Source organism: Oryctolagus cuniculus, chromosome 6 (genome assembly GCF_051225735.1).
Source record: "Oryctolagus cuniculus isolate XC-2025 breed Fujian yellow rabbit chromosome 6, ASM5122573v1, whole genome shotgun sequence".
Classification (NCBI taxonomy): Eukaryota; Metazoa; Chordata; class Mammalia; order Lagomorpha; family Leporidae; genus Oryctolagus; species Oryctolagus cuniculus.
Window position 1 is genome coordinate 135217396 of NC_142872.1, and position 27154 is coordinate 135244549.

A 27154-nucleotide genomic window follows, 5' to 3' on the forward strand; every position below is an offset into this window, starting at 1 on the left:
GAATAATGTGCAACAGGGATATTGTATGTCCACAATTTCAAACTTACTTGACCACAAAATATAATTTATCAAATATTTCACCCAACAGTTTACAAAAACAGTTTTCTGTTAATTTAGAAAATAAAAGACAAAATAACACAATTATTCTGGTAATAGTTGAGGAGGGAAGGACTAAAACATTAAAGAGAAAATGATTAAAGGAACCATAAAGAAAATTAATACAACTAAAAACTTGGAAGAATAAAAAACATCCTGCTAATACACCAGGGAAAGAAGAGGAGGGTGGTCTAAGTCCTTAGGGCCCCTGCACCCACATAGGAGACGCAGATGGAGTTCCAGGCTTCTGGCTTCAGCCTGGGCCAGCCTCAGCCATTACAGCCATTTGGGTGGCGAACCAGTGGATCCAGCTGATGGGAAGATCTCTTGTTCTTTCTTTCTCTCTCTCTGTGCATCTCTTCTCTCCCTCTATCCAGTAACTCTGCCTTTCAAATAAATAAATCAAGAAAAACAAAAAGAAGAAAACAAGAAACTTGAATCCAAATGTATCTGTCTAGTCGAGGCATGCAAAGGAAGATAAAGGGAATAGATGATGGGGCTAGTTCATTGCTGCTGTTTTCCAAGAAGATTTGATGAACTGCATGATTGAGCTAATGCTGTTACAGAATGAAGTGCCTTGAAGAAGGGCAGGAGAAATATGCAGGATAATTTCTCTTAAAAGATGATTAATTACAAATCTTAATTTAAAAAAAGCAAAGTTTCTATCATTTAAAGTAGTAGTCTACACACTATGGTGCATAAGTCAAATCTAGGACTATTTTTATATGACCTAAAAGCTAACCTTGAATTTTATCTTTGTAATTGATTATTTAAATATATATGGAAACTATTAAAATTCAAATTTCAATGTTCAAACAAAAGTATTATTAGAACACAACTATATTCATTCATTTATATACTACCCTATTTTTTTTTTTTTTTTTGGACAGGCACAGTTAGAGAGAGAGACAGAGAGAAAGGTCTTCCTTCCGTTGGTTCACCCCCCAAGTAGCTGCTACAGCTGGCATGTTGCGGCTGGCGTGCTGTGCTGATCTGAAGCCAGGAGCCAGGAGCTTCCTCCCGGTCTCCCATGCAGGTGCAGGGCCCAAGGACCCGGGCCATCCTCCACTGCACTCCCGGGACACAGCAGAGAGCTGGAATGGAAGAGGAGCAACCGGGACAGAATCTGGAGCCCCGACCAGGACTAGAACCCGGGAAGCCAGCACCACAGGTGGAAGATTAGCCTACTGAGCTGCAGCGCCGGCCTATATATTACCCTATTACATAGTACCTATTCATTTATGTATTACCTATGTACCATAGTGGCATAGTTGAACAGCTGTGACATAGATCAGACCGTTCTTTATAGAAAAATTTCCAATACTTAATCTAATGTCTTAAGTTAATGTGTTCTTCCAGAGATGAAACTACAACCCTGAGAATAAGAACAAATAAATTAAAGTACTCCAAAGAATAAATCTAAGAGATTTATTCAACTTACTTATAAACTATTTTGAGATAATATCTATATAGATATTTGTTGTTGATTTTATAATAAAAGGGGAAGCCCTGTTGTAAAAAAATACTAATTGCCTTTATCAGATTATAATCTAGTAGCTATGGTAAAGGAAATATTTCCTATAGTAATGAATGATATTTTGTTAAATTAACTTATAAATAAGGAAGCTAATAAAAACTGGGAAAAAACAGTCATCAAGGAAACCAAGTCCCTTAGTTATCTTAAAATAAAAAAGTCACTTGGCAAGGCAGTAAGTGCTAAGCAAAGGTGAAGAGCAAGTTAATAGTATTAAAGAAATTCAAATTAATACACAAGAAAGATTTTTAATGTCAAGTTTGAAGCCTGACAGCTTCAGAGACCAAGGTCTAGGACCTTTTAACACATGGAAGCACACCAGGTGAGAAAAGGTACATTCCATTCTCCTGAGGGTAGAAACAACAGGCAAAGTTCAGTAAAAATAAAGGTATTCATTTCCATGGAGACATTCATACCTACTTACATTTAAATTACACTGTAATGTATCATTAACTTACATTTACTTAAAAAATTTATTAACATAGGAAGATAATGTATACATTATTTATATTAAAAAAGCACATGTTAAATTCTTTGAACTTTATTAATGTTTCCTTTTATACAGAAGGCTTACTTGCTGTGAAAATAAATAATTTTTTCTACAACCGTAACGAAAGAAAAACTGCCTACAGATACTCATTCTACCAGGCGTGGTAGGCACAAGAATCCAAACACAATGCCCAAGAAAAAGCTAACAGCATTTACAGAGAGAGCTCTGCATTTCAAAATCTATTAGATGAAGTGAACCATGGTGGGAGGCATACAGTGGAGAGGTGAGTGTTTCTAGAATTCTGTTTTACCTTTATTTTTGTTACTGATAGTGACCCACTCCAAAGAAACATAAAAACCGCTTCCTTTCATATCCAAGTCCTCTTTCTCTATTCGAAGAAGTAGGATAGCTATTGAATGTTCTTCCATTTTTTGCAATGAGATACTGTGAATTATGATAAAAGGATTCCCAAGCTCTTCATTAAACATAATCTACAAAAAAAATTACAAATGATAATGTACATGTTACATAAACACAGATAACACAAAGCAAATATGCAGAATTCTTACAATCTTACAATTACTTTGGAGGCTATTTACTACAAGGAATTAAAAAAAATTTAAGGGGTTGGCACGGTGGCGTAGCAGGTTAAACTGTCGAGTGCAGAGCTGACATCCCATATAGGTGGCAGTTCGAGTCCTGGCTGCTCCACTTCCAATCCAGCTCTCTTCTAATGGCCTAGGAAAGCAGCAGATGATGGCTCTTGGACCCTGCACCAGCGTGGGAGACGTGGATGAAGATTCTGGCTCTTCGCTTTGGCCTGGCCCAGCCCTGGCCATTATGGCCATTTGGGGAGTGAATCAGTGGATGGAAGATCTCTCTCTCTCTCTCTCTTTCTCACTCTGCCTCTTCCTCTCTGTAACTCTGCCTTTCAAATAAATAAATCTTTTTAAAAAATTTAAAAAACCTTTTATATAGGCTGTACGTTTAAATAATGTTCTTTGAAGAAAGAACTCAGAAAAACATTCATTTGTGTAACAGAGAAAACTGATCATTAATGTTGGCTTCAAAACAAAAACAAGGGGGCATCACAACAGCATGTGAAGTAGAAAGAGACGTGCAAGCAATCTCCTCAAAAAGAATTATCAAGGGAAAAAAGTGCTCTACACAACAAAGGCTGCATGTGCCCGTCAACGTTCTCCTGTTCCGTGTAAGACCCCTTCCTCTCAACTTCCGGACAGTGTGAGTATAAGTGTATATGCAGGTATGCTTTTTTACTGTTACTATTTCTTTTCCTGTTTATTTTCTGAAAGTTTACAAAGACAAGAAAGTGAAAAGCTTTGGATGAAAAATCAGTAAATTTTATTTCCCCAAACCAAGATTCTGTGTATATTTTAAAAAAGATAACACAGTAGGTTTCATGTAAAATATAAGCCTGGGCATGTACTGCGGCACAGCAGGTTAAGTCACTGCTTGGGCTGCCACATCCCATATTGGAATGCCAGTTCAGATCCAAAGTCCTAGAAATGCTGCCTTTTTTTTTAAGATTTATTTATTTGAAAGGCAGAATTACAGAGAGAGGTAGAGACAGACAGAGAGGTCTTCCATCTGCTGGTTCACTCCCCAGATGGCTGCAACGGCCGGAGCTGTGCTGATCAGAAGCCAAGAGCTTCCTCTGGGTCTCCCACATGGGGGCAGGGGCCCAAGGACTTGGGCCATCTTCTACTGCTATTCCAGGCCATACCAGAGAGCTGAGGCTAGAACCAGCGCTCATATGGGATGCCAGCACTTCAGGCCAGGGCTTTAACCCGCTGCATACAGCGCCAGCCCCGAAATGCTGACATTTTTAAAAAGGCTAATCCACGCATGAAATAAATACACACAAAATCCTTTCTAATTCTTTTTTATACCACAAACATGTTATCTAAAAACTATTACATTTGTATTGAAGGAAATATTAAATAAAGCTATAAGACAAATTCCTAAACAAGAATTCCAAATAAATGAAAAAAATGAATAATTGAACACCAATGAAAAAACTTAGGTCTTTAAGAAAAAAAAAAACTTTTATCTGGTTGGTGGCATTGTGGCACAGCAAGTTAAGCCACCACCTACAATACCAGCATCCCATATAAATGCCAGTTCAAGTCCCAGCTACTCCGCTTCCATTCCAGTTCCCTACTAATGCACCTGGGAGGGCAGCAGAAAATGGTCTGAGTGCCTGAACCCCTGCCACCTATATGGGAGACTGGATGGAGTTCCAGGCTCCCACTGTGGCCATCTGATGAGTAAACCAGCAGATGGAAGATATTTCTCCTTCTCTGTAACTCTGCCTTTCAAATGAATAAATAAATCTTTAAAAACTTGGATCTGGAGTCCCCACAAATATGTCCCTACTTGAAAAATGTGCTTAATCATCAGTTTCCCTATGTTTGAGCACTGATGCCAAAATTATTCAAATAGCAGACCTCCGGAATCCACTCTAAAGATTTCCCTAAGTACAATACACAGAAGCAAAAACCTTCAAACAGTCAAAACAGAGGTGATGGAGAAATCAAATTTGTAGTTGGTTGACTGTGTTCTGCTTTTATCTAAGGAACAGTGGAGAGACACCAGCAAGAAGGGAAAACTAAGTTTGGGTAGGTATCAGAATATTGTTTGCATTTTTTTTCCTCATGTGAGTAAAAGGGTGTCAGTGAATGAGAGGAACAGATATTTGGACTTCGTGAAAAAAAAAAATTGTTAGGCTAAAATTTCCAGTCTTCTGAACAAACCCAGCATCTCAGCTGAGATACTTCTGATATACTGCACCCTCACCAAAGGAGGAGCAACACATTTAGAAGACAGGCAGTGCCCCCTGCTCTTTAATTTCTTTTTACATTTCCGTTAGCATCACTACCCTGGGCCTCCTTATGCTCTATCACGCTCTTTATCTACTTCCACCTTCTGCTTCTTCTCTCATACAAAAATTACCCCCAAGTCCTAAAACCCTCCTAAACTTCTCTTTAAAGTGATGAATATCGCATAATGTCCTTCCACTCTTCTCCCACTTCACATAGAACCCAATCAAAACAAAGTTAGTTGAAACATTTCAGAACAGTATCTATACACAGTATATTCTAAAAAGGGCATAAGACAGATCTCCAATTGGTTAAAAAATTATTGAAGGCCTAATCTATGCCAAGGAGACACACACAGCAGAAAAAAAAAAAAAGAAAATGAAAAACTCCTTCCAATCACCAATCTCCTTGTAGCAGAATGAGCAGAATGTATGTGTTGTTTTTAAGCCCAGTCTCATATCATCTGATGGTCCAATGAAAACACTTGTCAATATGTAACTACATTGAACTTGTTATCTCTTTACCCAGAGTTAAATGCTACCTGCTAAAGTATGGAGAATAGCAATATTACAATACACTTATTCTTCAGAAGAGTTGAAATAATAAATCCTTTTATTATAGGTTCAACACCATTTTCTTCCACTTCAAAAACTCTGGCATTGGAGACATCAATTCCTTATTTACTACTATTAAAACTATAACCTATCCCTCAATCTCAAATGTTTTGTTAAAGAAAAAGTGAAGTAAAAATGTCATTTTAAACACTGGCACAAAACTATGTTTAGACTATAATGTACTTTTCTTAGCAGGAAACAGTCCAGTAAACTCAGTATTTGACCACATGTAAACGCCAGCAAATCTAACATGTGGGTAGTTCAAAAATCCCAATGCAGGTTTGTTTGTTTATCAAATACAGTACTTTACACATATAATGCAGTAAAAAAATATTTTTTTGAAAAATGAATGCAATTCTAGGCAATCGCACAAACCCTAGATAAAAAACAGGAACAGTTTATACATCACATCAAAGCAAAGAAGGCATATATTTGATAATTCAATCAAGCACAGACCCAAAATGTTATATAAATACTTTAGAAAAACCAAGAGATCACACATAAATTGTCCTTGGCAAACTGTTCCTTCAAATAAGTCTAATTTGTCTATAGTTTCTGGACTTCACATGTCTTAAAAAACTCACCTCCCATTTTTCAGAAGCACTATTTCCACGTTCGCCTGTTGCAATGACATACAACCTTCCAGTTCCATCTGACAATGTAACCCAGGTAGAAGACGTGAAGTAGAGAGATGCACAAAGACGATTGTCATACGCAGTCAAATCTGTAGGAAGTCGGAATACTTCACGTGGTTTTCCTAAGGCAGTGTCCTAAGAAGTCAAACATTACAAATGAACCCCTTACTCTTCTCTGATCCATAAACACACAAAATAAATATCTGCAGTATAACAATTTCTGTCTTCTTCAAGAATGACAGCATAATTCTCCTCTCTTTGAGAATGAGCTGCATTACTGATTCACCTCAAACAAATAAAATACAGCAGATAGGATAGATGGTATATGACTTACAGAACTGGGTCTTCATTTTACACCTCTACCTTGCTCCTTCTTGGACTATGTACTCTGAGGGAGACTGGCTACCCATGGACAGAACTACAAGGGGAGGAATTAATACTGTTAAACACTGTGACTATCCCCTTATAATTTCAAGCTGTAAGGTGAGTTGCATCAATATAATGTTTTACAAAAACATATATATGGAGCCAGCGCTGCGGCTCAATAGGCTAATCCTCCGCCTGCGGCACCAGCATCCCGGGTTCTAGTCCCAGTCGGGGCGCCAGATTCTGACCCAGTCCCTCCTCTTCCTGTCCAGCTCTCTGCTGTGGCCCGGGAGTGCAGTGGAGGATGGCCCAAGTGCTTGGGCCCTATACCCCATGGGAGACCAGGAGAAGTACCTGGCTTCTGCCTTTGGATCAGCGCGGTGCGCTGGCCGCAACGTGCCGGTCTTGGCGGCCATTGGAGGGTGAACCAACGGCAAAGGAAGACCTTTCTCTCTGTCTCTCTCTCACTGTCCACTCTGCCTGTCGAAAAATAAAAAATAAAAAAATAAAAATAAAAATAAAACCATATATATGGGCTTGTAATTCAGGAAATAAACTTCATCTCATTTCTAGCTGCATTCCCAACTTTTTTTATGTTGTCAGAAGTTTTACATGTCAATTAAGAGTTTTCCTACAGGACAAATGTAATTATTGATTCATATATTTCATTCCTTGCTTTTAGAACTGTTTAGCTCTGTGTGTGTATGAGTGTGGGCATGTGTATATGGTTAAAACTTAAATGAACTATATACAATGGGCACTCAGGAAAATAATGAACTAGTCAACAAATGGCATCAGGATACTAGAGCACTTTTGGAAAAAAAATTAAGCTTACTCTCACTAGAACATTGTTTTTATAATCTCAGGCTGATAAAAGCTCTCCTAAGCATAAAGAAAAGACACATAGGAGACAAAGATTTGTCATAAATATCCATAAAATATAGAGTCCTTAAAATTCAATGAGAAGGACAGGTTTTGTGATGTAGTGGGTTAAGCAACTATTTGAGATGCCTGCATACCACATTGGAGTGCTCATTCGAATTCTGGCTTCTCCGCTTCCTACCCAGCTTTCTGCTATTGCATCTAGCAGGCAGCACATGATGGCCTAAGTGTTTGGGCCCCTGCCACCCATATGGGAGAGCCAAGCAGAGTTCCAGGTTCTTGCCTTCAGCATGGCCTAGCCCTGGCTAGTGAGGGAATCAAAGAGATCTTTCTCTTTCTCTTCCTTTCCCTCACGTCCTCCCTACCTCTCCTCTCTTTCTGCCTTTCAAGCAGATAAAAACAAATAAACATTAAAAAAAAAAAAAAAAACACAAAAAACCCTCAACCAGAGAGGCAAATGTTGTTTGTTAAAGCAATTTGTTAAAGCACAATGCTTTAGCACTTGAGACATCCATATTTCATATTGGAGTTCCTGGCTTCAAATCCCAGTTCTACTCTTGGTTGCAGCTTCTGGCTAATGTTCACCACGGGAGGCAGCACGCGATGGCTCAAGTACTTGGGTCCCTGCCACCCAAATAGGAGACCTGGACTGAGTTTCTGGTTTCAGGCTTTAGCCTGGTCCAGCCCTGGTTGTTACGGACACCTGGGAGTAAACTACTGGATGGCAAATCTGTCTTTCAAGTAAAAAAAAAAATAACAGAAAATCTTAGAATGCTAACATCTATTCCTGGCTAAGGCGTTCTTGTTTTACTAAGGAGTAGAAATAAATACAGGCCCTCTAGAGATGAATACAATCAAATTTTATGGTACTTTATATAACCCTTGATATAATCTCACTTGTAGGAATTTACACTTGTACACAAAAGTCTATGCAATAAGAATGCTCACTGTAACAATGATAAGGAAAAATTCTGCAAAAAGCAAAAAACAAAACAAAACCCTTATATGGAGCAGGTGTTTAGTGTAGCAGTTAAGACACCTGCATCCCTTATGGGAGTATTTGAGTTCTATTCCTAGTTCCAGCTTCCTACCTATGCAGCAGTGATGCCTCAAGTACCTGAGTTCCTGCTATCCACAAAGGAGTCCTGGATTATATTCCTGGCTCCCAGATTCACCCCAGCAAAGGGCCAGCCCAGCCCTGGCCACTGCAGTGTTTGGAAAGTGAACCAGTGATTGGAGAGTGAATCAGTGGATGGAAGCTAACCTGTTCTCTCTCACATGCTTGCACGCTCTCTTTGCAAATAAACAAATAACAAGCAAACAAAACAAACCAAAACAAAAAACTAACAACCCCTCTGTTTATCAGTTGAGCAGGAAAGAAGCAGTCCCTGACACTGTACATCTGGCCTGGTTGAATCAGCCAGGTGTTGGTTTTTCTATAAACTAGCCGAGTACCAACAGCTCTGTTTTGTTGAACATTAACAGTTACACAATCATAAACATGAGACAAGGGCACTATGTGTCTATGAGGGATCAGTGTAAAACCCTTCTCATTCCATAATGGACACATTTCAAAAAAAAGAACATTGTCAAAGCTACAAATACACCCCTAACCTACACCAATATGATCACTGCTTTTTTATTAATTACAGATTTTACCTCTGTTTATTCTTTTCATCCTTTTAAAGATTAAGATACTCATTACAGAATTATCTATTTTCCTGACAGTACTCAATTCAGAGTAAAGCCTTACTTAAATCCTCCACAAAAATCACCTAATATAGGCCCAATCCTCTAAAATCAGCCCATTTAAAAAAAAATCCTCTTAGTAAGACACCTGTGGTTTCCCTATGATTTTCGTTTTCCATTGCTGCAAAAAGTATTAAATCAAACTTGTTCAACACATATGTTTCTTGGTTTAGAGGGCATTCACAAGGAAATGGTTAATTATAGAACATTCACTTTAAGAAATACCAAGTAATGATTCAATCTACAGAGGTAAATTTTTGTAATACAGACATAAAAATCATCTCTGAGATACTAACTAAAATAACATGCAGAATATGTACAGTATGAACTCACACCTGCTGGGATAGACATTATGATATGACAGCATAGAGTACAGCATAGACAGACACATGTCAATCCATTGATACTTACATTTGAAAGGTACAATAAGTGCTTTTCATTAGAAAGGAAAATAAGGGGCCAGCAGTGTGGTACAGCAAGTTAAGCTACCACCTGGGATGCCAGCATCCCATATGGGCACCAGTTGAGTCCCAGATGCTCCACTTCCAATACAGTCCCTGGCTCATGTACCTGGGAAAGCGCAGGAAGATAGCCCAAGTGCTTGGTCCCCTGTACCCATGTGGGAGACCCAGATGAATATCCTGGCTCCTGGCTTTGCTCTGGCTCAGCACTGGCGGTTGTGGCCATTTGAGGAGTGAACCAGCAGATAGAAGACTTTTCTCTCTGCTGCCGCCTCTGCCTCTCCCTCTCTGTAACTTCACCTTTCACACACACACACACACACACACACACACACAAAAAAAAAAAAAAAAAAGAGGAAGAAAAGAAAGGAAAATAGAGTCTGAGTAGTGGGAGGGAAGTTTGGGAATTATAATTTTTCCCTTTCCTTAAAATATACAGCTGTTTTAAAAATGACAAATTTATGTGTAATATACAAAATTTAAAAAGTTAATAAAATAGGACTCCTCCCCAAAACAGCTGTTTCAAAGTAAAAGTTTCTAGTAATCTTCACTTTATCTGCTACTCACTGCTAACCGAGTGAGCAATTTTTAGGAAGAATACAGGGCTAAACTTATTAAATCACTATTCTTCATTTCACATACAATTTAAGCCAGGGGTAAGGAACATCAGGCCAGCAGACCATAAAAGGCATGGCTAGACCAAATGGTTTGTGGGCCTGAAATTCAGTAAATCTATATAGCAGACTAATTTATTTTTTAATTTATTTGACAGGTAGAGTTATAGACAGTGAGAGAGAGACTAAGGTCTTCCTTCTGTTGGTTCACTCCCCAAATGGCCGTTATGGCTGACGCTACACCAATCCAAAGCCAGGAGCCAGGTGCTTCTTCCTGGTCTCCCATGCAGATGCAGGCGTCCAAGCACTTGGGCCATTCTCTACTGCCTTCCTGGGCCACATCAGAGAGCTTGACTGGAAGAGGAGCAACCAGGACAAAATCCAGAGCCCATATAGCATGCCGGCGCTGCAGGCAGAGGATTAACCAAGTGAGCCATGGCGCCGGCCCCATAGCAGACTAATTTTTAAGGTGATAATTTTGTATGGCCTGTGGATGATGTTATACATATCCGAATGGCCATTGGCAGAGAAGAGGTTCTCCACTCTTGAAAACTATTTCCTTTTAGATATATGATTAATATGGCTTGGGGTTCCTAGAAGTCTATCAATATACGAAGGCACTATCCAACAGGATGATTAAGATACTCAAGAATTTAAATGTGGAATTTAAATTAAAACACAAAGTAACACAGAGAACTTTAAAGTTAAAACCCGATGTGAAAGTCACCTAAATACTCCTGACTTTTGAAATTTAATTTTTTTAAAGGTTCATCTATTTATTTATTTGAAAGGCAGAGTTACAGAAAGAGAAGGGAGACATGGAGACAGAGATCTTCCATCTGCTGATTCAATCCTCAAATGGTCACAATGGCTGGGACTGGGCTAGACCAAAGCCGAGAGCCTGGAACTCCATCCAGATCTCCCACAAGGGTGGCAGGGGCCCGAAATTGGGGCCTTTTGCTGCTTTCCCAGGCCATTAGCAGGGAACTGGGTTGAAGTGGACCAACTAGGACACAAACTGGTGCCCATATGGGATGCTGGTGTTGAAGTGGTGACTTAACCCACTGCACAACACCAGCCCCTGAAATTTAATTCTTAAATGATACCATTTCAACTAGATTATAAGCAATGGAATATTTTCTTCTGTAAGTCTTAGAGCATTAAATTATTTCTGAATAACTTCCCTTGACAGTTTTACTAAGTGTTCTCAGAATAATGTTTTATATAATTGGCATTGATAAGGTCTTATTCTTACCCTTTTTTTTTTCCCCTCACAAAAAAAGGCAATGCAGCTATGTTTAAGGATACTAAAAAACCTGGGTAACATTTCACAGCTGATTTGCAGAACAGAGTTTAAAATTTTATTGATGGGGACAGGTATTTGGTCTTGTGATCAAGATGCTGGTTAAGATGTCTCTGTCCCACATTGGTGTGCCTGGGTTCCATACCTAGCTCTATCACAACTCCAGCTTGCAGCTAATGCAGATCCCCAGAGACGGTGGTGATGGCTCAAGTGAGGCGGGAGGCTTGGACTGAGTTCCTGGAAGCCAGGGGCCATTGTGAGCATTTGGGGACTGAACCAGCAATAGGAGGAGCTGGCTCTCACATCTGTCTTTCTCTTTCTGCCTCTCAAATACGTAAATAATTTTTTTAAAAAATTTCATTGATAACTCCTTCTGAATGGCTATGTTGTGCATGTATTACATTAAATAACTGCTTCAACTTTTTGCCATCTCATCTAGTCATAATCTAATCACATGCACTTGAAATTATCCCCACTTTGGGAGGGAGGAGAGGAATAACCTGTTTTTAGAACTGTATCTACAAATCACTAATTAAAATTTTAAAGAATATCACCCATGGAAGGGGGATAAATTATGCCCACCTTAAAGAGATGAGAAGTTCACAAAGATATATAATTTGCTTGGAACTCTGCTGCCTGAAAATGGCAGAGCTGGGCTTCCAATGCTGAGCAGCACACTCTAACAGTTCTCCTTTCCACCATTCCACAACTCCAGGAGAAAATCCACTTCCTAACCTTTTCGAAACATGTGACGCTTCAGATCTCACTGCAATTTCTAGGAAACCTGCTTATTCTTCCACTCCTCAAAACACCACTTTAAATACAACTACCAAATTCAGTTTTTCTTCAGACTAATTATACAGTATTTTATTTTTTTAAAGGTTTTATTTATTTGAGAGGTAGAGTTACAGACAGTAAGAGAGACAGACAGAAAGGTCTTCTTTCCATTGGTTCACTCCCCAAATGGCTGCAACGGCCGGAGCTCAGCCAATCCAAAGCCAGGAGCCAGGAGCTTCTTCTAGTTCTCCCACGTAGATGCAGGGGGCCAAGGACTTGGACCATCTTCTACTGCTTTCCTAGGCCACAACAGAGAGCTGGATTGGAAGAGGAGCAGCCGGGACTAGAACCAGCGCCCATCTGAGATGACAGCGCCGGAGGCAGAGGATTAACCCACTGGCCCCTCAGGCTATTATATATTTTAAATAAGAATTTATTCTTATAAATAAAATCTAGTACATATTATAACATCTGTAACAATGTATGCAAATAGCACTGTAAATAGCAAACTAGTACTAATATACAAAATGTACATATTTATGAAAAAAATTCTAAACAGGAGTTTGGTGCTCTCAGCTATGGTTACAAGCAGAGAAGCTTTGAACTAACGAAACATTTTTCTACTACACATGCATTTATAGAAAGAGCTACTTAAGTTTAAAAAAATGGTCAAATAAAATTAACAGAGGATGCCTTTTACCAGTACTATTAGACAATGACATTTAAAATTCTGACCTTTTAAAAGAAGTGATCTTTTTCTGGAGAAAAGATTTTATCACTAATACCAATTAACTTCATTTGGAAGAAAGTATATAAAAGTCATGTAAAATAAAGCTTACAATAATACATTAAATACACAAAATCCTAAGATTTTACCATCAGTTTTATTTCTGTCTTTCACTAGGTAAATAACTAGCTCCTTGTTAATTAACTTAACTATTGAAAATAAGCTGGGACTCAGGGCTAGAGATGAATATATCAGCATACAAGAAGCAGCACTAACAAGTAGTTGTAACCTATCACTCTAACACACAGCCTCACAAATACACACTTATAAATGGAAGCCAGCAACTGTCCACTAGACACATAAGTGCAAATCAAAGAGGCACTATAAGACTATAGTGGAAATGAACTAGCCTTTCTGGAAGTAAAAACAATTATAACAAAATAATTCAGTATTATAAGGTACTAAATGTATTATTTAAAGCGAGCCACAGGTGAGGGCATTTGACAAGGGGATTATGTTGCCACTTGGGATGCCCCTGCCACTGTCAGAGTGCCTGGTTTGAGTCCCAGCTACTCTGCTTCCCATCCAGCTTCCTGCTAATGTATATCCTGAGAGTCAATAGGTGTGGCCCAAGGGCTTAGACCCCTTCCACACATGGGAGACATAGATGAAGTTCTTCACTCCTGGATTTGGCCTGACCCAGCTCTGGCTATTGTAGGGATTTGGGAAATAAACCAGCAAACAGAAAATCTCTGTCTCTCTGCCTTTCAAGTAAAATTAAATATAAAAATTTCAATCAAAAGAGCCAAATCCCACTTAAAATGACAATATAATATTTTATCTATTTATTTGAGAAGTAGAGTTACATATAGAGAGAGGGAGAGACAGAGGGAAAGGTCTTCTATCTGCTGGTTCATTCCCCCAGTGGCCGCAATGGCAGGAGCTGGGCCATGTTCCACTGCTTTCCTAGGCCATACACAGAGAGCTGGATGGGAAGAGGAGCAGCTGGGACACAAACAGGCACCTGTAAGGGATGCCAGCGCCACAGGCAGAGGCTTAGCCTACTACGCCACAATGCTGGCCCATGACAATAAAAACTTTTAAACTTTTCTTAAGGCATTTCCTACTTTCTAAGCATACCTGTAGCCAACTGACATTTCTCAAAAATTCAGGAGTGTAAATCCACAACTTAAATTTATTTTTAAATACAATGCCTCTGTAAACCTGTGTGTAGAACTGCTGCCACCTGCTGGTTCCTGAGAAATTCAGAAGGCCAAACAATGTGTGGACTTCAAGTCCTTGGCAATATGTGGTTACATTTAAAAGACAAACAATGTTTAGTCCCAATCAACCACGGATGATTTCTGGTATTTGTGCATGTGTATCTTTGACTTAAAAAAAGACAAAGTGGATATTAGAACAGCTGTTTTCTGCTACATAAAAAGCCAATGTCTAATCAGTGATCAAGAATTCACCTGCTAACATGGAAGCTCCAAGTGTAATTTGATTTCTTCCGATGATATTCAGAAAAAACGGGAAGAAATAGGGACATTTTAATACCAAGGTCAAACTGGGAAACAGAGGGAAGAAGGTAGTTTATATTTCATTGTAAATTAATAAAGTAGAAGATACTTTATGTTCTATGCTGTAGCATTCCCAGGGCCTACAATGTGTGACATACAACATTCAATAATATATTCTCAATGTTGAGTAAATGGTATGAATTAGACTGGCTAAGGTGGACTCAAGTCAACGAGTATGGCAAACACGGTTCATGTGTACAAACCATGCAAGTACACAGCACACACAGAGTGTATACAAAAGCAGTTACACTAAGGTATCCATAGGAAAAATAAAACGAGTTAGGAAAAAGAATCAAAGACATACTAGTCTACTCTGATTCCACGTCAGATAAGCTACTACACTGAACAGTGTACTGCTTATCTATAATATTTCTTTTTTTTTTTTTTTTAAGATTTATTTATTGAGAGGTAGAGTTACAGACAGTGAGAGGGAGAGACAGATAGAAAGGTCTTCCATCCACTGGTTCACTCCCCAAATGGCCACAATGGCCGGAGCTGCGCCGATCAGAAGTCAGGAGCCAGGAGTTTCTTTCCGGTCTCCCATACGGGTGCTGAGGCCCAAGGACTTGGGTCATCCTCTCCTGCTTTCCCAGGCCACAGCAGAGAGCTGAATCAGAAGAGCAGCAGCCTGGATTCTAATCGATGCACATATGGGATGCCGGTGCCACTGATGGAGGATTAACCTACTGCACCATGGTGCCATGCCCCTTATCTGTAATATTTCAAATCCAATCATTAATTTTTCATTCTAGGTTTCTAATCCATCTTGTGTGATTTAAGTTGGCACTGTTATCCCAAATCCATATTATCAATGAATTAACTCATAAAAATCACCTTCTTGGCCCTCATTGTGACCTAACCCATGCTCCCTCCAAGTCCAGCACAGTACTAAATAGAATTTAAAAAAAAAAAAAAAAAAAAAAAAAAAACAACTAAAAAAAAACCACCTCTCTTTTTTACATTTCTCACTTAACATAGAGTAGCAAGACTCACTCATTCCCTTCAAAACCCAGCAGTCTGTCACCTTCCAATCTCATCTCTGATCATAACCTGTACATCTCCTAGTCATTCCATGCAAATTTCAGCAATATCTAGCTAGAGTACCTACAGTAGCAATCATGTCTGTCTAAATTTGACAAATGTGCTCCTGAAGTCCTCCGTACACACAGCTGCCCCATTACATGGCAAACTCCAACAAACCCCTCAAACCTGTTACTGTGAAAACTGTGAATCTTTCCCTGAAAACTACATCCCTCAACCTTTGTTACTTCCTCCTCTACACTTCTTGTGCATCTTACTACTATTTATACACAGCACTTTATCAACTTTTGTATGTGCCTACCAAGCACACAACAGCATTCAATAAATGTCTCTTGAATAAAAATAATTATGAAAAATTATCTAAAAAATTAAAGATACCTGAAAGTATATCTTTAAGTGGACTTTTTCTACTACAAAATGGAAAACTAGCAAAATACAATAAAATTAAACCCTCAAGAGATGGTCAAACTTCCATGGAGAAACATATTTATTTAAATTACTCCACTAAATTTCACTGCAATTATTCCCATAAGAGCAAACTATTCCTATTTTACTGAAAATTTTGGTTGAAAGAGAAAAAGGGGCAAAAAATAATATTGCACTGATGAATAATGGTAGAAACTTTTAAAGACTAAGTAGATGCTTCAAATAAGTCAAAATAATAACTACATGACATAAAAAAGTTTTGAAACACTATTCAGTGGACAAAGACCAACTGAGGCATGTGACTTATGTAGTGTGAATTATCTTTTCACAAAAGGAGCAGGGTTATCTTATTTTATTGACAGTCTAAATTTTATTCTTCTTCCTCAATGATTTTAAGCAAATAAGCATGTGAGTCCAAAGACTACACCATAAAAACTTCAAGCAACTGTTTGACAAGCAGTACACAACTTCTATATTCATGGTTAAAGTGAGTATCTGAGAAATATAATCCAATTTGTAGATTAGCCAGGTCCTTGGTTTCTAGCATAGAAGCAAATTCAAGATTGGAATTAGTGAAATATTACAACCTGCAGAAAGATGTAGTAATATGATAATTACAAGTGGAAATTCAAACTAGTAACTCTCTAGAATGATGCATTTAGAATTAGGTTATAAAATCATGAAGTATTAGAGTTTTAGAGATAATCTTATAGAACTGTCAAATTCATTTCTGCCAGGGAAAAGTATATGTCTATAAAAGACATTTCATACGGAAAAAGTAAACATGCAAAGCTGTATCTGCAACAGTTAAGCAGATGGAGTGGAGGGTGGGCTTTCCCTGCCAATGCAGTGACCTCTGAGGTCAGCTCCAAGGAATCCACTAGGGCTCAGGGGTTTCACAGACAACATTATTAAGTTCAAGCCTTTTATTTTCTATTGAAAACATGGTGGCCCAAAAAGAGGAAGTGATTTACCCAAGGTCATAGCCCTTGACTGTTTATGACAGAGCCAGGTCTAAAACAATACATACCTGTATTAATATGTTTGGGCTGCCATAACATAATATCATAGATTGGGCCACTGAACAAAATTTTCTCACAGTTCTGAAAGTAGACGTCCAATAGAGTGAGTTTCTGATGAGGATTCTCTCTTAGAAACAGCTGCCCTTTTGCTGTGTCTTCACAAGGCGTTCCCTCCATGTGTACACTTGGAAACACAGTGCTCTCTCTTCCTCTCCTTAAAAGATCACCAACCCCAGTGGTCTCTGTGGCATAGCAGGCTAAGCCTTCTGCCTGCAGGGCCAGCATCCCATATGGGCACCAGATGGAATTCCCACTGCTCCACTTCCAATTCAGCTCTCTGCTAATGGCCTGAGAAAGCAGCGGAAGACAACCCAAGTGCCTGGGCCCCTGCATCCACAGTGGGAGACCTGGAAGAAGCTCCTGGCTCCTGGCTTCGGATCAGCATGGCTCTGGCCCTTGGGGCCATTTGGAGAGTGAACCAGTGGGTGGAAGACCTCTCTCTCTCTCTCTCTCTCTCTCTCTCTGCCTCTCTCTAACTCTGCCTTTCAAATAAATAAATAAATCAAAAAAGAAAAAAGGCTATTAACCTTATTGGATTAGGTCCTTACCTTTATCTTCAGTTAATTAGCCTTAATTCCCTCCCAGAAGTCTGTCTCTAACCACAATCACATTGGAAGTTATGGTTTCAATACATGTATTAGTGGAAAGACAATTTAGCTCACAGCCAATACCATAAATCTGTCTATCATAAAAGCACATCATAAAAGTGTTTCTGCTCCAATACAGTACTCCCTTGTCTCTTGGAAGAAGCCTAAACAGGAAGGAGACATATATTTTCCTTTTGTAATTGTTTTTATTTTTTTCATATGAAAAATTGCAAACATATACTAAAATAGGTAGAAAAAATATATAATGAATCTCACACACCCATCACCCAGTTCCAGTAATAGAGTTAAAGCCCTGGCCTGCAGTGCCGGCATCCCATATGCACGCTGGTTCAAGTCCCAGCTGCTCCTCTTCCGATCCAGCTCTCTGCTATGCCCTGAGAAAGCAGTGGAAGCTGGCCCAAGTCCTGGGGACCCTGCACCTGCTTGGGAGACCTGGAAGAAGCTCCTGGCTCCTGGCTTCAAATCAGCTCAGCTTTGGCCATTGCAGTCATTTGGGAAGCAAACCAGCAAAATGGAAGACCTCTCTCTCTCTGGCTCTACCTCTCTCTGTAACTCTTTCAAATAAAAAAATTTTTTTAAAGTAATAATTCCATAATATCCTTAAATAATGAGCTCAACACACTGTGCTACTACTATAAGTAGTCCAATATTAGTCTGATCTCTAAGACCAAAGGTTTCTATTTTTTCCCCAAAAGGAATTCTAGTGAGAAAGTTTTCTGTTTTCCTACTTTCAAATCTACTTTACTCTTTTTTCTTTGAAAATAAAACAAAACAATAATCAGTATTGTAAAAAGTGAGGAAAGGTAAAAAAAAATTAAAATTAGCCAGCGCCGCGGCTCAATAGGCTAATCCTCCACCTAGCGGCGCGGGCACACCAGGTTCTAGACCCGGTCAGGTCACTGGATTCTGTCCTGGTTGCCCCTCTTCCAGGCCAGCTCTCTGCTGTGGCCAGGGAAGGCAGTGGAGGATGGCCCAAGTGCTTGGGCCCTTCACCACATGGGAGACCAGGAGAAGCACCTGGCTCCTGCCTTCGGATCAGCGCGGTGCGCCAGCTGCAGCGTGCCGGCTGCGGCGGCCATTGGAGGGTGAACCAACGGCAAAAGGAAGACCTTTCTCTCTGTCTCTCTCTCTCACTGTCCACTCTGCCTGTCAAAAAAAAAAAAAAATTTAAAATTAAAATTAAAAAAAAAAAAAGCAGGTGACCATCCCTCAAATTTAAATGAGATAAAAGTACCATTTCATTCTTCAGTTCCTCCTTTTCCATCCTTTAACTTACTTAGTTCTAGCAAATATAATTACATGCTAAAGCCAACTCCAAATGCCTCAGGGAAGTCAAGTATTATATTCCCAGGAATTCTGCAATTGGTAACTTGAAATTAGCCTTGTTGGAAATATTTTTCTTTTATTTTATTTTATTTGAAAGGCAGAGTTACACAGAGGCAGAGGCAGAGGCAGAGGCAGAGGCAGAGAGAGAGAGAGAGAGAGAGAGAGAGAGAAAGGTGTCTTCCATCCTCTGGTTCACTCCCCAGATGGCTGCAACAGCTGGAGCTGTACCCATGAGAAGCCAGAAGCTTCTTCCAGGTGTCCCACACGGGTGCAGGAGCCCAAGGACTTGGGCCATCTTCTACTGTTTACCCAGGCCATAGCAGAAATCTGGATGGAAGTGGAGCAGCTGAGACTCGAACCAGCACCCATATGGGATGCTGGAGCTGCAGGTGGTGGCTTTACCCACTATGCCACAGCACCGGTCGTAGAAATATTTTACATCTCAGAAATTTATAAACTCTATGAATCAACCTCCCATTCCCTTCCCAGAGAGTCAGTTGTTCAACATTTATCAACATACTATGGGCAAATGCATCTTCAACTATAAACTACATTTAGTTCATACTAGCCTATTGCATATTAATCCAGTTTATTTCTAAGATTAGGAGGAAGATAAAGAATTTAACATTCAGAAAAATACTTAAGATGGATTTTTTTCTTTTTTTAAACAGTTCAGCAGGATCAAAGGGCACTTCATCCCTTGGAGAACACCACATAATCTTGTTTACTTTGCTAAAATGTGTCTATTAACCAACAATAAAAATGTGTAAACACTGTGGCACACTGGAAGACACCATTTCACACTGGACTCTGCCCTCCATTAGCTGTTTGATTTAGACAAGTTACATCTCTATGCCTAGGTTTAAGATAGCCTAGTAATACCTGTATAGTAATACTCTATATTTGAATAATGCCTTTCACTTTACAAAGCATTACACATACCTTATTTTTCATAAAGCTTATCATTCTTACCTTATATGAGGAAACTGAAACCAAGAATATGTAGGGGGCCTGCTATAACCATGTAACAGTTACCCATGCATTCATCTAATCATAGCACCTAAAAAGGGTAAGATCTAAGTAGCAAAATATATGTCCCACTGTCCTATAGTGAGATGGTTCTCAATAAACATGTGAAAATAAATCTGGCAACTCTGACTTGAATGTCCAATTAGCTTTCTACTAACCACCTTACTCCACAACAGTAGGTGTTGGATCTGCATGACATGCCACAAGATACCCATGGAAAAGTAAAATAAAATTTTGAATATAATACCACAAATATAAACATGTTCAGATCTAACATGATATCATCTGTCTTCCTGAGTTAGAAAACATTTTATTGGAAAACTTTAGGGAATAATGCATGCTTCCAACAGCCATATTTGTTAATGAAAAAGAGTAAAGGAAAACTTAGAAATACACACACATACACACAACTCTACATCACATCAAAGTATAGCCACTAATAAACACACATGTCCTATTACTTTAGCTAGCTTATACACATCAGGCCAGTAAGAGTCATTCAGAGGATGTATCTAACAAGAAAAAACAATCCTTAAAGGAACAAGAGGTCAGATTATATCCCCCCCTGCTCTAGCAAGAAACAATCAGAATTTATTTGTTCATTGATATGCTTTAGTATCTGGGTCCACCTGGTGGAAATGTTTATCATTGCCAGAAAACACCTAACTTTTCTTCCCCAATGTTTTTAAATAAACACTGTGTCACCAATTAGAACATACCTGTAGCTGGATTGGAAACAACAGGAGGAAGATCCCATCAAGAATGCAAAACCAATTCTCAAGAGTAAGAAAAAAGCTCTAAGGAGCTATTATCCATTTAGTAAATGCACTGACCACCTTTCTGCTGGATATTGGGATTATAGAAAGATAAGACAAAGCCATGGCCTAATCCACAGCTCAGCATACTACAATCCACAAGCTAATTTTCGAGTTTGTAAATAACTGATTCTGTAAATAAAGTTTTATTGAAACACAGGCACACTCATCAATTCAGTCTTGCAGCTTTCACACTACAATGGTTAAAATGAGAGGATTGCCTGACTTACATAGCCTTTAATACCCTACGTAGGAAAAGTTTTTGGCAACCTCTGGCCTGGAGGGAGTTCACAATCCACACAGATCTGTGAGTCAGTGGTGTAGTTATTCCTAAAGGAGCAGCAGGAAGATTTCAGGGCAAGCTTCCTAGATAAAGAAATGGTTAACTGGTACTGAAGTGAAGATGGAGGAAACAGCCTGACCAGGGAGAATGTTCTACAGAGTTAATCGTATGGGGAAAGGTGTGGAAGCTACAGCATAGAGAGCATGTCTCAGGAATTGCAAGAGTTTAGTATTGCTCGATTGTAGTGTACTAAGTGCTAGAAAACAACACTGGAGAGAAAGGCAGTATGAACTGTACATATCTATCGAGAAGAAAGGTTTATATTTTAAGAAAATGCATCACTTTGCATTCATATGGGGAAAAACAAAAAATCCCTCATCAACACTGGAAGGACTAGCAAGAAGCTAATAAAAGAAACTGCAGAGAAAAGAGTACTCAAGACAGAATAGTTACCTATTCTGTTACCTATAAGATTACCTAATAGTTACCTATAAGATGGAGTCAGGCAAACATAAAATTCCTTTTCTAGTTTGTTTTTCTAAATAACATCAACACTTTACCTACTCTAAGACTGAACATTTAAAAAGTGTGCATTTGGTCACAAATGACATGTTAAACAATTTAACCAAAGGTATTTTTTAAAAACAGACAAGCAAACTTTAGACAGACTATTCTACATGCAAGGTGCAGGAAGCTGGAAGGAGCAGAGAACAGAAAGGAAGCCATCAGCAGACTACTGGCTATATAAAGCAAATACATTAACAATCTATTGTGGAACTCACAAGGAATGAAGAAGTAAAATAAACGCCAAAAATAGATCAGAGTGAGAGGGGAAGTAAAAGCAATTATGTTACTCTGAAGTGTTTATAGTTTGTTAAATGAAATAATATTAAAGACACTTTATTAGTTAAGAAGAATACGGTCCTCTTTACATTAACTATTAAAAAATAAGACAGATTTAGATAAAAAAAAAACCTATGGAGAAAATTAAATGGAATTATAAAAAAAATTGAGTGATCCCCTCAAAAAGTTGGAAACAGAAACCAGACTGGACACATTGAAAAGAAATAGCAAGATGGTAACATAAACCCAAAAATATTAATATTAATAATTATATTAAATATCAGCAAACAAGATAAAGCACATAGTAAGACCCATTTTATGCTCTTTATAAATGGATATTTTAAAAATAAGAGCACTGACAAACTGAAAGAAAAAGGATAGGAAAAAATTAATATTAATCAACAAAATTTCTCAGAGCCTAAAGAGGGGCATTTCATAATGCTGAAAGGATCCATTCATAATAGAAAAACAATCCTAACTACTTGCATCCAATTTGCATAGATAAAACCTGCATAAGCAAAAAATAAAATTCAAGAGACAAAACAAAGATAAATGCACTATTACAGTTGGGAATAATACCTCAAATAGGAAAAGCAAGCATGAACATTATATCGACACTGATACATAAAATTCCACCAATGGCTGGAGGGGAACCGCCAAGCAAAAACTGAGTAGAAATGCAGTCTTACTGTGCCGAATGACAGGATTCCATATATTAAAGACACATTGTGTTAACTCTCAACATCAGATTCAAAGAGAAATTTAAAAATTAAATTTACTAGAGAAAAAAAAACCCTATTATGTTTGTCTCACCAACATCACTGTTAAATTCATAATTCTTCCAAGGTTATCAATGTAGTAGACACTGTCTTGATTCCACGAGTCACAGTGTAGGTAATTATACATTCCAAAAGCATGCATGTGTTCCAGCGTATACTGATCATCACGAAGTTTTACTTCTGCCACAGCTGAAATTAAAAAAAAATCAAGATCAAATCATTACTTTCTGTAGAATGTGTATAAGGCCAAGAAACCAAAGAATGACAATCAGAAAGGCCTTCAGGATAATTCACTGTATGATTTATGTAAAAATATTTCAAGGTACTGACTAGGCACCGTGTTTAAGGCTGTACTCTCTAAGAACTTAGAATATATATAATGGTTATAGGAGATAGGAATTTCCATTCCATAGCCGTCTTTTCTTTTAGAAACCTCTTACTTAATGAGAAAAGAAAATGAAAATACTAAAAATGAAGGCTTTCCTGTCTTCTGAGTAAATAAGCCCAAGTTATAAAGCATTTCTATACTTTCCAAATTTTTTTAGCTCTATTATCTAATGAATTTTTATCACACATTAAGAAATGAACAGAATATTTTATTATCTCATTATAAAGTTATGGAAATAAACGCAAACCTAAGTGGTGACTCTTCTAATGTCATACCATAGTGTTTCCAAGGGTACAGAACAAAACAGTATCACTGCTGGAACAGAAGCAAGGTCTCCTACTTATAGAACAGGGCTATCGCCACTAAGGCATCAGCTGCTTCCTTGATTTTAAATTTGCTAATCGTGACCTCTATCTCCCACTCTTCCTGCTCTTCCAGGCAGATAAGAACTCTTACAGCTCAGAGCTGCCCAAGATCTAGAACTATTTTCTGCTTCAGCAAGGAAATATTTAAGTGGACCTATGCTAGCCTAAAATGTCACTTTAACATAAAATTCATTTTATGGCATTCTGATTGCAACTGTTTTCTTGTTTTCCCAGAATGCTCACCTGTTTCTACTTCCTGTACCTGCCTTGAGTCCTAGCTGGCTGACTTTTTGGTTCTATATTCTGCTTCACTCCTCAAATGCTCGCAAAAGTTGAGGCTGGGCCAGGGCCAAAGTCAGGAACTCGATTCAGGTCTCCCAATTACTTGAGCCATCACTGCTACTTCCCAGGATCTGCATCAGCAGGAAGTTGGAGTCTAGAGCTGGAGCTGGAAATTAAACCTAGGTACTCTCATGTGGGACTGTGGGTCTCTTAGATGACATCTAATATTTATCACCCCTGATATATTTATTCAGCAAATATTTGAATAGAAATCTGTAATACAGTGATAAGCAAACAGTACAGAGGAAACAGACTTTAGTCAATTATATAACTTTTACATAATGAGTTTTGCACAATTAAACTGTGATGTTACAGGGAAATATTTCTAAATGCTATGAGAACTCATAACAGAGAGCTGGTCCATTCAGGGAAATTTATGAAAACTTCCCAAAGATTACACCAAGATAACAAAACATAAGAAAGAATTAATTATGGATGACAAATACTTATACACACTCCTCTACTTATTGCAGGAAAAAAAAGAAAAAATGAACTAAAATAAGAAGAAAAATCTGTGTTCAAGGAACCAAAAGAAGAGAACACGGAATGAAGTATACAGCAACAAGGGGAATTACACAAGGAAAGGCTGCAGATGAATGACACTAACGAGTTAGATCGAGGCTTTGATGAAAGGTTTTGCTTTATTTTTATTGATAAATTCAATGTAATAAGAATTCATTGGCCGGCACTGCGGCTCAATAGGCTAATCCTCTGCCTGTGGTGCCGGCACACTGGGTTCTAGTCCCAATCGGGACGCCGGATTCTGACCCGGTCCCTCCTCTTCCTGTCCAGCTCTCTGCTGTGGCCCAGGAGTGCAATGGAGGATGGCCCAAGTGCTTGGGCCCTGCACCTGCATGGGAGACCAGGAGAAGCACCTGGCTCCTGCCTTCAGATCAGCGCGGTGCGCCGGCCGCAGCGGCCATTGCAGGGTGAACCAATGGCAAAAGGAAGACCTTTCTCTCTGTCTCTCTCACTGTCCACTCTGCCTGTCAAAAAAATTAAAAAAAAAAAAAAAAAAAAGAATTCATTAACAGTGTTTATGTGGGAGAGTAAAGGTCAGACTTTAGTTTATAAAGAGTACCAATTAACAACAACTTGGAAAATTTATTCATTAGTGATCTATTGCAGTCTCCAAGTGAGGGATAATTAAAGTTTGAAGATACTTTAGAAGTAAAATCATCATTTTATGATACAGTTCATAGAGGTTAAAAAAACTCGAGAAAGTGTTTATTTTCTAAGAACAGTCAGAAATTCAGATTCTGTTGACTTGGAGGAAAGTAATTATCAATTTTTTGTTTACTAGCACCACTGTGTGGATGAAATGTAAACTGCAGGGAATGTACATGGCAACATAACAGTCCAAAGCAGTAGCATCAGAAATAATAATATTTTCTTCATATTTGTGCAAAGACCACTGGATAATGCTGAACAGATCACAGGCTTTCTAACTTCGTATTATAATAGTTCATTTGCAAAAATGTGGATATAGAAAGCCGTTGTTAAGAAACCATGATACAGTAAGAAAATTATATTAGTTCTTATTAATTATTAGAACATAAAATGAGAATAGGATATGCTTCCCATTTTGTTTTTGTTGTTGTTGTTTTTAAAGATTTATTTTATTTATTTGAAAGAGTTACAGAGAGAGGTAGAGACAGAGAGAGAGGTCTTCCATCCACTGGTTCACTCCCCAGATGGCCACAACAGCCAGAGCTGTGCCGATCCAAAGCCAGGAGCCAGGAGCTTCTTCCGGGTCTCCCACGCAGGTGCAGGGGCCCAAGGACTTTGGCCATCCTCCACTGCTTTCCCAGTCCATAGCAGAGAGCTGGATCGGAAGAGGAGCAGCCGGGACTAGAACCCGCACCCATATGGGATGCCAGCACTTCAGGCCAGGGTGTAACCCGCTGCGCCACAGCGCCAGCCCCCATGCTTCTCATTTTGTAAAAGCTGTGTGGTGTTCAGAAAATAGCTGATTCCAAGTAAGTAAAGAAATATTTTAATTTTTGTTAATCTCTTTACCATGAAAGTGGGAGACAGAGCAATGCAGAGAGACAAGCAGTGTCCAGAAAGTGACAGAGCTCTTTCACTCTCTCAAGAAAAGGAGGAGGGGCAGGGAGGGTCTAATCTCTGCTTAGATCTTTACAATAGTTGAAGAGGAATCTTTTACAGAGAAGGCCAAGTAGTAAATACTTTAAATTTAATGTTATCATGTATTGGAAACAAAAGAACATTGCTGAAAAATCCCTATCCCTTTTGTCTTTTAAAAAGAACTGAAGGTTTAACAAGCAGGGATTTTTCCCTCAGATACTCAGAAAACTTCAAAACTATCGCTTTGTGCAGGTAAAATATGAAATCCTCAAAGAGCCTTAAAAATATTTAGTGTTTAATTGATAAATTACTTACTCAGTGTCTACTGCTATGAGTTGGGAAATAGTATGGGTGTTTCCCCCAAGGCCCATGTTCATGAGGCTTGGTCCCCAAAGTCTTCTGTTAATGGTTAATGGATTAAGATTAAAGGATTACCGGTGGAGACTGAAGTCTAATTATGGAGTACAGGAGGTAGCCCAATAGGAATTCTTTAGGTCCCTGGGCATGCCCTGGGAAAGTATTTCTTGGGAGGATTGGTTATAAAAGCAAAGTTGGACCTAACTGGTCTCTCTGCTTCCTGATCTATATGTGGTGTTCTGCACACGTTACGCCATTGCCAGTCTCCATCAGACACCCAACCAATGGGGTCATCCAATCTGGACTGTGGACCTCCAAAACTGTGACTGAAAATAAACCTCCTCTCTTCTTGAGAAGCTCCTTTTAGGAATTTGTTATAGTTATGAAAAACTCACTAATGCATCTACTATGTGCCAGACCCTGGATTTGGTTTGGGCATGTACTTTGTGAATAAAGAAGATTGGTTCACATTATTGATATTAACAATGATATTCACTACCACTTCTTGTCCTTTCAAAACATACTATTATATTAAATTACATGAAATTGCCAATATTCAGCTTTTTCGACACCAGCTAAAACTGATTCAACCTAATGTTTATGTAAGTACATTAAATTTTTTTAAAGGGGAAGGAGAAGCAAGGAACAGTAACTTAGAAATAAAGGGCAATTCTTGGGCCACTTAACTTCCACTAACTGAGCTGTCTTCCT

At 38.7% G+C, this 27154-nt stretch overlaps 1 protein-coding gene across 3 annotated transcripts in view; it reads right to left on the minus strand.

Moving 5' to 3' along the window:
- The window catches only part of NUDCD1 (NudC domain containing 1), an 87617-nt gene that overhangs the window by 51414 nt on the left and 9049 nt on the right, over positions 1-27154 (minus strand). For all 3 annotated transcript variants that reach the window (XR_016235885.1, XM_002710736.6, XM_089335588.1), the window contains exons 2-4: positions 22938-23092; positions 6159-6344; positions 2431-2611 (exon numbers count right to left, since the gene is read on the minus strand). Coding sequence is in view for 2 of the 3 variants with exons in the window: in XM_002710736.6 (XP_002710782.1) it covers positions 2431-2611; positions 6159-6344; positions 22938-23092 (522 nt within the window). In the remaining variant the exon portion in view is untranslated. The remainder of the gene's footprint in view (positions 1-2430; positions 2612-6158; positions 6345-22937; positions 23093-27154) is intronic.